The 11,771-nt window shown below is 33.6% G+C and overlaps 1 protein-coding gene across 1 annotated transcript; it reads left to right on the forward strand.

Annotated features, from left to right (window-relative positions):
• The first annotated feature begins 2,587 nt into the window (after positions 1-2,587).
• Positions 2,588-10,125, forward strand: LOC133790926 (long chain acyl-CoA synthetase 7, peroxisomal-like). The gene is made up of 23 exons (XM_062228773.1): positions 2,588-2,828; positions 3,229-3,289; positions 3,367-3,444; positions 3,618-3,689; positions 3,773-3,854; positions 4,061-4,166; positions 4,245-4,321; positions 4,750-4,794; positions 4,903-4,989; positions 5,125-5,214; positions 5,370-5,449; positions 5,541-5,634; positions 5,985-6,073; positions 6,145-6,233; positions 7,105-7,234; positions 7,335-7,453; positions 7,752-7,875; positions 7,964-8,050; positions 8,687-8,790; positions 8,866-8,951; positions 9,232-9,318; positions 9,404-9,490; positions 9,699-10,125. The coding sequence occupies exons 1-23, from the start codon at positions 2,711-2,713 to the stop codon at positions 9,792-9,794; spliced, it is 2,088 nt and encodes a 695-aa protein (XP_062084757.1). The 5' UTR covers positions 2,588-2,710; the 3' UTR covers positions 9,795-10,125.
• Positions 10,126-11,771: the final 1,646 nt, after the last annotated feature.

Genomic DNA, 11,771 nt, shown 5'->3' on the forward strand with positions numbered 1-11,771 from the left:
GCCTGACCATGTAATTGTACAATAATTATGTAATTAGAGGTAATTGAGGGGTCCTAATTACACTCTCCAATTCTCATAGCCCCATAAGAATTGCGTGTAATTACTAGATAATATCGATTTAAAATAGTATTTATCACATAATATTTTTTTTTGTAATTACTAACTGCTTTGTCAAACAAGACAGTAGTAATTCATAAGTAATTAACACTTAACATCCAAACATACATTGTGTTTAACGCCCAAACGTGACTTCCACTTAGCGGTAGTCGTAGTATAGATCAGGCGGTCGATTCCACAAGGAGGCAAAGAAATAAAGTTAATCAATAAATAAAATTTAGAGATAAATAATGTGAGAAAAATAGAACAAGTGATATTTTTGTTGTTTTTTAAATTTAAAGATTAGAAATAAAGATAAAATAAAGTGTGATGTAACAATATGTAACAAATAGGAAGGATCAAGAGTCACCAATATGCATACTTATTTATTTGGATCTTTGATTCACAAAAATTACACAAATGGATAGTTCACATCCCAACTATTCATTTGGAAGATTTAACATTGAAGCACAAATATATTTCACAAAAATGCATTTAAGTGATTAATATTCTTTACCATGGAAGGATGAGATAAATCTTATGAGAAATCTAAAAATGACATTATACCATTGGCAATAATGCAATAAAAGATTGGACATAAAACCTAACACAAATATTACTTTTACTATTTATAAAATACATAGAAAGGGCATGACTAATTCTATATAGATTTTAGTAAAAGTAAATATATATGAATGAGATGGAGAAAATGATAAAGATATTACTTATGTTATTTTCACTAATTTGATAATACATAGAAAGTGCTTGACAAATATATATACTATTAGTAAACATAAATATAGATAACAAGATGAAGAAATAGAGATGAAAGAAAATAAATCACTCAAATATATAAACTTTAAGCACATGGTGAATCAAAAATACCAAATAAAGTCATAGTGTATATAGGATCATCCTAACCTTCCTACGAAGGTTAGCCTATTATGCTAGACATTCTCATGAAATTCTAGAGAGAAAATATGAGAAATGAGACTAAAATTTAGTAGAATTTTGCTACCTAAAAATTACATACTAATTGTGAAGAAAAAGTCCTTATTTATAGAGGGAGAAAATGACTAAAAAGAAATTAAACAACAAAATGAGGTTTACAAAATAAATCTGAAATATTAATATAAAATATGATTTTGAAAAATCAAATCTTATTATTAATATTAAACTAGCTATTTTGGTGTATGGTAATTTTTTCCTTTTCTAAAATACCACAAAAACATGAGTTTTAAAGCTCAAAATGGCAATGTGCAAGACCCAACGTGCACAAAAAATTGGGCCAATGGTGGCTGGTGACAGCTGGTCCATTGACCAAGTCCAGCCAATGGAGAAGTGACACGTGGTGCGGCTGGCTGGGAGTGGAGAAAGGCAGAAGCTTGGCTGCTGGCAGATTGGCCTTCGAATTGGGCTTCAACTACGTTGAAGGAGGCAAGGAGCTTGAAGGAAGGAGGCAGTAAATTGGGCTTGAAGTGGGCCTTTCGGATTTGGCATTTTGGCTCCTAAAATGCCACATTTTCTGTCTCTTCAATTTTATTTGCTTTTTTTTTCTTTATGCCAAAATGCAACTTTAATTCCTACAAAATAATAATAAATTAAATCATAATCAAATATTTTCATTTATAAAATAAATTATATCAATTTCATGAAAATATTAATTAAACTTAATTTATTTTGACCATTAAAATCAATAAATATGTATTTTTCACCACTAACCACATTGTATTTTAATATATATATAGTATAATTACTATAATTATTACTTTAGTAATTACAGAATTATTTTCAAACACACCCTAATTATAGTGCCACATTAACATAGAAAGTGAAGTTTCTCTTTTTAATTATGACTTAGAACACTCTCATTAAAAGCTTTAAAATAAAGAATTCTCTAAAATAATAAAGTGAGATATTAAAATAGATCATCAAATACTTTATATTCTATTTCCATTTTATAGGTTCTCCAAAATTTCTCTCCATTTATAGAATGAATAGAGCTCATTTTCTTGTTTTTACTTTTGTTTCTTTCCTTCACAAGAATTTTTTAATTAATATTAGTATTTTTTATTAAAATAAATAAATAGTATTTTTAAAAATTATAATATTTAAATAATGTATAAAAAAATATAGAGTAACTGTATGAAGTGATATAAAAATTTTATATATAAAAAAAATAAAGTAAAATTTTGGTTATTGGGTGCTCCGAGCATATAATCTCTATTTTACCAATTGTAATCCAAATACCCCGCGCTACCACGTAAAGCGTAATTATAAATTTTATTAGATTTGCTTACCGAATTCAGTGTGTTCGGTCGGTATTCGATTCATTTTTCCCCTTTCCCGAAATAGTAGGCGCGTGCCCATCTAAACCAACGATACCTATCCTAACCGTGCCACGTCATCACTACACCTTAAGAAGTGTGCCCCAATCTTTTCCTCATTTTTCTTTTTTTTTTTCTTCACTTTTTTTTGTTTATTTATTTACTTACTTTCCTCTTCACTTTTACTTGTTCGAACTTTTAAAACCAAAAGCTACAAACATAACACCTTTGCCACCCAATTTGATCAACTGTTTTTCTTTCCCTTTCTCTAAAACTCTGTAATTTCCATGGAAGCACCTGGTCATCGTCGTCTCCAAGCGATCCAGTCTCACCTTCTTCCTCCAATCAACGATGAATCACCCTCGCAGATTAACTCCAACGTTACCGCGGGAGAGTTCGCTCTCGGTAAGATGATTCTTTTGTGCATAACAGCATATGTATAAGTATATTTATAGCATTAGCATAAATATACATATAGTTGTAGTTGTATGTATATATTTTGGTTTAGAGTGATTCTGAATTTGAAGTTCTGAAAGATACATGTTGATGTTGAAGCTGGTGCTGGTGCTGGTGCTTATCGAGAAATTCCAATTCATTTGTTTTGATGTTGAATTTACTTAAAATAGCTGAAATCTTCTACTCATGACGAATTTTAACTGAGTTTTCAAGTGAGATGCTCAGGCTTGAATTTTCAAAATGTAAAGTTGATTTGGAACTTACTTTGGTGCTGTTGATGGATTAAAATTTACGGTTGCGTTTTTATTCAATTTGATGGAGTAAAAAACTTTGGTTTGATTTCGAGCAGGGCAAGGGTACAGTGTAGTTCTTCCAGAAAAATTGCAAACGGGAAAGTGGAATGTGTATAGGTATGCTAATATCTCGATATCTTAAGAAAAAAGATTTTGAATATGAATATGACAGTTTAAGTATCGTTTCGCTGCAGGTCGGCACGTTCGCCATTCAAGCTTCTTAGCAGATATGTTGATCATCCTGAAATTGGAACTTTACACGATAATTTTGTGTAAGTATTATGATTCTGCTGATTTAATTGTTTTGTTTTCTCAAATTTTACGTGCGTTATTGTTGAGGACTGATTTATAAGGTGTGCTTTTGGTAAGAAGTTGTGTCTTTAGTTTTTTATTATTTATTGGAAATTTCACAAAATGTTGGTTAAAAAATGGTTGTGAACCTCAGACATTCAGTTGAGACTTTCCGGAACTACAAGTACTTGGGTACACGAATTCAATTGGATGGAACTGTTGGAGAGTGAGTTTTTTTTTTCAAGTGAAATTTGATTTAAACTAACATATTTTCAAAATAAGATCAAGATGTGTCCTTTTAAACTGAAGGTACAAATGGATGACGTTTGGAGAAGCTGGAATTGCTCGAGAAGAGATTGGTTCTGCCCTACGACTAAATGGACTACAAAAGGTGAGTCACTTTAATAGAACTACATTTTACCTGTTTGGGATCAATTTCATAACTTTGTAACAATTCTCTAGTTTTCTTTCTGGCATTAGGTGTTAGCTCATAATCTTGGCCTTGATATATAGACTATAATTCCAATGAAAACTGTTGCAATATGATTTACTTGGAAATCTTCTTGCAATGGAATAATAAAGGATTTGTCATTGCAGGGAGCTTGCATTGGACTTTACTTCATAAACAGACCGGAATGGCTGATTGTGGACCATGCTTGTGCAGCATATTCATATATCTCAGTTCCATTATATGACACTTTAGGTGAGTACTTGGTTATTAATAAATTGATATTTTCTTGTTGGTTGAACTTGCTTTTATCTATGAACTATTATTGTGCAGGTCCAGATGCAGTTCAGTATGTTGTGAATCACGCTGATGTTCAGGCTATTTTTTGTGTTCCACAAACTCTGAATTCTGTGAGTTTGACAACTGCTTCTTTATAGTATCCAACTATCAAGAGTTTGTTATCCATATTCTTTTCTGAAAATGAGTGGCAAATGCAGAAAACAGTCACTGCCATATCGATTAATTTTCTTTATTTTCTACTGATAAACATATAGAGTTTTTCACTTTATTTTTATTCTTCAATGTTTCTGTTTAAGATTTTCCAAACAAGATTTAGCTAGAAAATATTGAAAGAAAATGATTAAAGGTGTAACCAGTAGTTTGATCATTGATGTTGGAGAGAATGATAAACAAAATGGGGTTTGCTTTATGTTACAAGGGAAAGCATCTCATGTGATTTGTGTTCTTATCTTTCCTAAATATGGTTCTTTAAATCACAGATTTGTTAACTTTCATGTGAAATACAGTATGTCTTATATCCCTTTGCTGGAACTTGCAGTTGTTGACATTCTTATCTGAAATTCCATCTGTACGTCTTATAGTGGTAATGTATCCTGAAGCCCATTTATAGAATATTTATTAAACTTTATAATGATGATGCGTGGCAATTATTTTTTGGTTATTTATTTCTCCTTTCTTGCGTATGGCATAGGTTGTGGGAGGAACAGATGAACATTTTCCTTCACTTCCATCTACATCTGGGGTAAAACTGATATCCTATTTAAAACTAATAAGCCAGGTAAACATTTCTCTTTGGTTGAGTGAGTTCTTTAATTTATCCATCTTTAGTTGCTTCCTCATATGTGTTTAACTGCTAAAATTTTATTTCTGTGAATAATTTTGTCTTTTAATCTCACAAATAGTTTACTTTTAGGGCCGCAGTAATCTGCAACCATTTTGCCCTCCTAAGCCTGAAGATATTGCAACCATATGCTACACAAGCGGAACTACTGGAACACCAAAGGTATCATTCTTACCCTTCATTATTTTCAGCTTTTTTTTAACTGCAGCTAAAATTCATTGCATTATTAATTTGGCCGCCTATGGTCATTATTTTTCCCTGTTTATCACGCACTAAATGCTGTGATTTAAATTTTCTTATCCCCTTCAAATGCAAAGGGAGTTGTATTGACACATGGAAACTTTATTGCAAGTGCTTCTGGATTCAGTAAAGCGATCAAATTCTATCCATCTGATGTGTGAGTTGCATATATGTCTATTAGCTAAAACATTTACATCTTTAATCTGTGAAGTAGCTGAATACTTTGTTACTACAATTTATTTCGACAGTTACATATCCTATCTACCTTTGGCACACATATTCGAAAGAACCAATCAAATAGTCTCGGCATACTTTGGTGTAGCTATTGGTTTCTACCAGGGGGTACGTAGCTCTTCTTCGTGTCTGATCTAAAATCCAGATGAAAAAAAAAGTTTAGAATATCTAATTTTTTGCTTCTCGGCTTCCTTATTGATTTAAGTGAGAGAAATTGATACCAATATTTATTATTAATATTGATTGTCACGACACACTCACTATAGTATCACAGTATGTGATTGTGAGACTAAAGGAAAATTAATCGGTTGAACATGGACCAAAAGCCATATCAGGTTCTGTATACAAAGCATCACAATTGTTCATTAATGCTTAAGTGAGGAATTTTCTTGACATATAACAGTTCTGGCTTTGTAACTTTTTTGTATACAAAGTTCACATATATGGGTATTTCGCAGGACAATATGAAATTGATGGATGACATGGCTGCATTAAGACCTACAATTTTTTGTAGTGTTCCTCGGTTGTATAATCGAATCTATGCTGGGTAATTTGGTACTGATTAAAACATTTTAGTGTTACGCCATCTCTCTCTTGTCTAATTCCAGATTGTTTCAGAATTTCAAATGCTGTACAAAGTTCTGGTATTCTACGGGAGAGGCTATTCAGAGCTGCCTACAATTCCAAGAAGCAAGCCATAATGAGTGGTAAGTATGCTAATAGTAGGAAAAACTCATAATTTGGCATCTTTTTTCTCTTTGTGCCATCGTCATCCATTAACCAGATTTTACTAAGTCCTTCCAGACCTGTAACACACGTACATAGAGCATATGTATGTATAATTTTGTGATATTCCACAATAGAAAATAAAATGGAACGAATTTACCGATCAATATTTCTGGCTGAGTCGCGGACAAAGTCGCTCTCTTTAAGACGTTTCGCGGCTCTGCCCCAAGTGTGCACGGCAGTCTATCAACCACGCCGTCCCCAGGATAAAACAGCCTCTGATACGAATCCTCCCTGCACCGAGAGGATCGTTCTTGTACACCCTTTATAAAAAAATTGCTCTCTGAAAAATTCTAGCAGAACCCAGAACCCAAAAAGAAACTCTCTGTTTCTTGTATTTTTTCCAAAAAAGGTTCTATCTTATTTATACACAGAGAAATCCCCAAAACGGTCAAAAACGTTTTTTTTCCTTAATAAATCAGAGGAGGATTAATGATTAAACGGCTAAAAACGTTTATCTTCAATTAATAAAAATAAAACCGTTTTTTGGTATTATTAAAATGAACGTTTAGATACCTTTGTTTAAAAAATAAAAGGTTAACACCACACCACCAGCTCAGGTCGGGCGGCGGCGGCGGCGCGCGCGTGTGAGTCCTCACCCATTCGCACAAAATTGGGTACCCCTTGGGGCACACCCCAAGTCATTGCATTTGCAATATATATACACCCCAAGAAGAGTGTTCCAAATCCATGTGGGACTTTTCCCATATCACACACAAATGTATCAATTTTTAATAATTCATAACAAAAGGTTCCAACATTTTGTATTGTTGGTTGTTCAAACATTGTCAGGCAGGAATCCATCTCCAATATGGGATAAGTTAGTTTTCAACAAAATCAGGGAAAAGCTTGGAGGACGAGTGCGTTTTATGGGATCGGGTGCATCTCCATTATCCTCTGATGTCATGGATTTTTTGAGGGTGTAAGTTGACTATCTTGGAGGATCTGAAGTTGTGAGACAAAATATTTAGTTGACAACTATGTTTTTTATCCTCTCATTTCATATTTTACCACAATTGCAGGTGCTTTGGATGTGAAGTGATTGAAGGATATGGTATGACTGAGACGTCTTGCGTTATAAGCATAATGGACGAAGGTGACACCTTATCGGGTCATGTTGGTTCCCCTAGTTCTGCCTGTGGTAATATCTTGACTCATTGCATGTAAATATAAATCATGGAACACTGAATGGCAGTGTTCTTCTTGTAGCAGCATATTGATTTGGTTATGACCAGCTTAAAACCTGCATTAAATTCTCGCAAATTTTGAAAGAAAGGTACAATAGAGATTGACAACACATGGACAAAGCCGCATGTACAAAAACCAGAAATATGAACTTGTTGCTCTAGAATTGTTGTATTCTAGATTCTTCTTATCTGTTGCTGTGCTTGCTTTGACTATGCTGTTTAAACCTTTCTCTTTTCCTTATTCTCTTTCAGAAATAAAACTTGTGGATGTTCCAGAAATGAAGTACACCTCAGAGGATCAGCCTCATCCTCGTGGGGAAATTTGTGTCAGGGGTCCTATTGTTTTTCAAGGCTATTACAAAGATGATGTTCAAACGTAACCTACTTAATGCATTCTTATTTCTAGTAGCTAACATAATAGTTCAATGATATTTGAGTTTACCTAACTACAATTGATTAACCAGGAGAGAAGTAATTGATGGTGATGGCTGGCTGTACACAGGAGACATTGGATTGTGGTTACCTGGAGGCCGACTTAAGATTATTGACAGGTGATATTTGTAAAGCCCGTGTTCTTTTAGTTTATTAAAATTTATGCATTGTGAGGAGATTGTATTAGAAAGAAAGACATTTAAATAGTTGTTTAAGTGAGGAGAAAAAAAAGGAAGAGAGCGAGAGTTGTTACTTGTTCATTAGACTAAATGATGAGGCGTCAAATGTCTAATCTGCCAAGATGGCCGGTTCAACATTTAATTACTGTTCTAATGAGGAATCCTCAAAAGTAAGATAATTTTAATTTTTTCCAAACGGACGTACTTTTGAATGAAATTGGGTAGGATATTTGCAATACTGGACAGTTAATCAATAAGTTTACATGGCACGGACCAGTGCATCACTAGCAAATGTAATGTTATTTTTTAAGCGTATTCTAGGAAAGACCAGAGTTCTTGACATGGAAGCTTTTAACTGCAAGCAGGGGATTTGATGTAGGGTTAGACAGAGGGCGACTTTGCCTTGGCAACCAAATTTGTATTTTGATCCTAATTTGTAAATGTTGGAGGGTTTTCTTATCTGGTATTTGTTGTTTTCCACCCAACAAGGAGTCTAGTAGGCTGAGATAGTCCAACCACATTAATTGGACACGTGCATTCAATCTCTTCTGAGCTAAATTTTGAACTTCTGAACAGGAAAAAGAACATATTTAAGCTGGCGCAGGGAGAGTATATAGCACCAGAAAAAGTTGAGAATGTCTATGCCAAATGCAAATTCGTTGCTCAGTGTTTTATATATGGTAAGGGGGATTGGCTAGTGAATATATCTTTACAGTTATGAATTTTCTGCAACTTACGCAATTTTCTCTCTGTAGGTGATAGCTTCAACTCTTGCCTAGTGGCTGTAGTTGCAGTGGACCCTGACATCTTGAAAGAGTGGGCTGCATCTGAAGGCATCAAGGTAGTTCCTTTGAGCTCTGACAAATCTAAGTCTCTGCTGATTTGCAATCCATAGTTAACATTTCTGTGCTTTGAGTGCCAATTGGGAACCCCATTTGGCATCAATCTATTCCTACTGAATGTATTGGGTAACTCTCGACTGTTGGCCCAAATTTTAGCTTAGTTTTGGCCTACAATAACATGTTTCTAATCGAAGTTTAAGCTGGTCCCTTCTTTTGGTATGCAAGACCCCAGCAATTTCATTTTTCTGTTTCTTATTGAATAAAATTGTATTTGTGCAGTATGAAGATATGGGACAACTATGCAACGATCCACGAGCAAGGTCAGCTGTTCTGGCAGAAATGGATGCCATTGGCAGGGAAGCTCAGGTAGTCTGTCTGATTAATTACAATGATTAAGTCTTCATATTGCAACATTGGGATATGAAGTTTAATGTTTTACTTTTGACCACAGTTGAGAGGATTTGAATTTGCCAAAGCTGTAACCTTGGTTCCTGAACCACTTTCTGTGGAGAATGGCCTTCTCACTCCCACATTCAAGGTAAGCTGCTGTTTTCTTATCATTCTTCTTCGCCCCTTTTTTTTTTTTTTTTGAATAATCTTCGTCCCTTAATTAGTCTTGGCAAGATAATAATGGAATCCTTGTTTGTTAGTCAAGAAATAGGTACCAAGTAATTACACGTCTCAAAAAACAGCATGTATAGTGTGTCTACAAGGGTATTAATGTGCTGACTTGAATTGCTTCACAGATTAAGAGGCCTCAAGCTAAAGCATACTTTGCCAAAGCAATTTCAGACATGTATTCTGAGCTGTCTAGATCTGATCCAACGTTGCAAAATGTGTGATGAGCTCAATCTCACAAGTAGAACGGAGGTAGGAAAAATAATCTTCATTTTCACTTGGCTCAAATTTGATAGTTTTCCCTAAGCGATCAACTGCACGAAGCTCATTGTTTTAGTTTATACGCTCTTTGGAGGGGTATCTCACTGAAGAATAACTGAACAAGGCTTTGTTTCTTGCCTAGCATGTAACATTATTTCATGTAGAATACTACTTTTTGTTGTAAATACACAACGCAGACCTCAAAACAAGCAATATTCAAACTCAAACAACAATACTAACACCAACTAACAAAGAACAAGTAGAGATAAATAGAATTTATACTGGTTCAGCTAATGATGTGTTAGCATAATCCGGTTCTTCCACGAATGGGGTTCAACTATGATAAGTTCTTTGTTACAACCTATGATCAACAAAATTCTAAGTTATACAAGTCACTAATGGTGAAACACTTGTGTGAAGAGCAGAATAAATTTTTACATGTAAGTTCTTGAAGAAAAAACAACTTCAAGAATCAAAACTTTCTTTCACAACCCTTACAAGTTCTCTCTCAGCGTTTCCCAAAACTCAGAATGAATAAAAACGTACCTCTGAAGCTCTTTCTAAATTTATATATATATATATAGATGAGTTTAATTTTAGAACTTTTGATAATACTACAGAAATGCTCATGCTTGGTTGTAAAAGATGTAATAGTCGAATCTTCCAAAATACCAGATGTAACTACCAAAAATGCGTAAGATAGTTTTTAGTGGGTTTTTAAGTTAGTAGATGGGAATTACAATACCACACTTCTTTGGAGGGGTATCTCATTGAAGAACAAGGTTTGAACTTGTGTTTAGTGTAAGATGCAAAAGTAAATAAAAAGAGCATTATATATGAAAACAAATCATATTTAGGAACACGTGTTCCTATTAAGTACTAATTCTATCCAAACGATACATATTTCAGATTATGAGTTTGTGCAACTAAAACTAATGTATGTCGTTACCTTTGATTCCATAGTTTGAGTAGGAAATGATATTTTGTTGCCTTTTCATAGAATCAAAGACAGTAAATCATGAAAACCATGCGCCCAAACATAGTTTTCATGGTTTTTGTTTTACTTTTTAGAGAGGTTAATTTGGTAGCCCATAATATTTAACCAAGTATGCTCTTAATAATGGAGCTGCTGCTAAATGAAATAGAAATATTCCCTGTATTGCTCGCCCTGCCCTCATGGCAGACTTGCCTTTTTTGGTGTAACTTGTTTTCTCAATTAATTATTTCTATTAAAAAAGAAAGAAAAAAGAACCTAAACCGTGTAGTAGTAAAATTTAACGTGTAGTAGAAGAAACGACATGCTGTCTTTTGTGAAAATGCCACATTCTGTTTGTGTAAATTGTTGCCAATTGCTATTCCAAAAAATAAAATAAAATAAAATCGTTGTTGTTTAGGTTGAAAATAGAATCGACTTTCTGTTCCAAGATTGTTAACGTAAACGCCATGAGCGACAATTCTTGAGATTTTATAGTTCTACTGCTAGTGGAGTTGAACTGTTACCGTTTAAGAATCCTGCAATGCACTGTTTTCATTTTCTATTTTAATTTTCCATGTTGTTTATGATAAGAAATGAATTTCTCCCACCAACACTGTCGTTTCTGTTTTTTAAGAAAGAAAAAAAAAACCGTTTTGTTGAGGCTTGAAAGACCACACAAAACGAGTAATTGTCGTTTTCTTGGGAAAGAGCTTAGTCAATTAACTGTAATAACCATTTTCGTTTAGCCTTAAAAGTCGTCTAATAGTATACTATGATAATATCTAAAGGTTATAAAAGAAACAAAGATTCAAACGATTTGCATAAAGGGAACCAACGTAATTTATTTTTTTGTTTGCATGAACCTATATTTATCTGGTATCCATGTTCCATACATATACTTTTTCAAACTATAATAAAACAATACACAAATAAATCAACCTAGTTCACACAAAAAGGAGTTAAT

Source organism: Humulus lupulus, chromosome 7, assembly GCF_963169125.1.
Source record: "Humulus lupulus chromosome 7, drHumLupu1.1, whole genome shotgun sequence".
Lineage (NCBI taxonomy): Eukaryota > Viridiplantae > Streptophyta > Magnoliopsida > Rosales > Cannabaceae > Humulus > Humulus lupulus.

Excerpts from the sequence above, each read along its gene's own strand:
- LOC133790926 (XM_062228773.1), top strand. The coding sequence starts at position 2,711 with ATGGAAGCACCTGGTCATCGTCGTCTCCAAGCGATCCAGTCTCACCTT. Across the intron at positions 6,234-7,104 it reads GAAGCAAGCCATAATGAGTG|GCAGGAATCCATCTCCAATA; the intron begins GTAAGTATGCTA and ends AAACATTGTCAG. Across the intron at positions 7,235-7,334 it reads GTCATGGATTTTTTGAGGGT|GTGCTTTGGATGTGAAGTGA; the intron begins GTAAGTTGACTA and ends CCACAATTGCAG.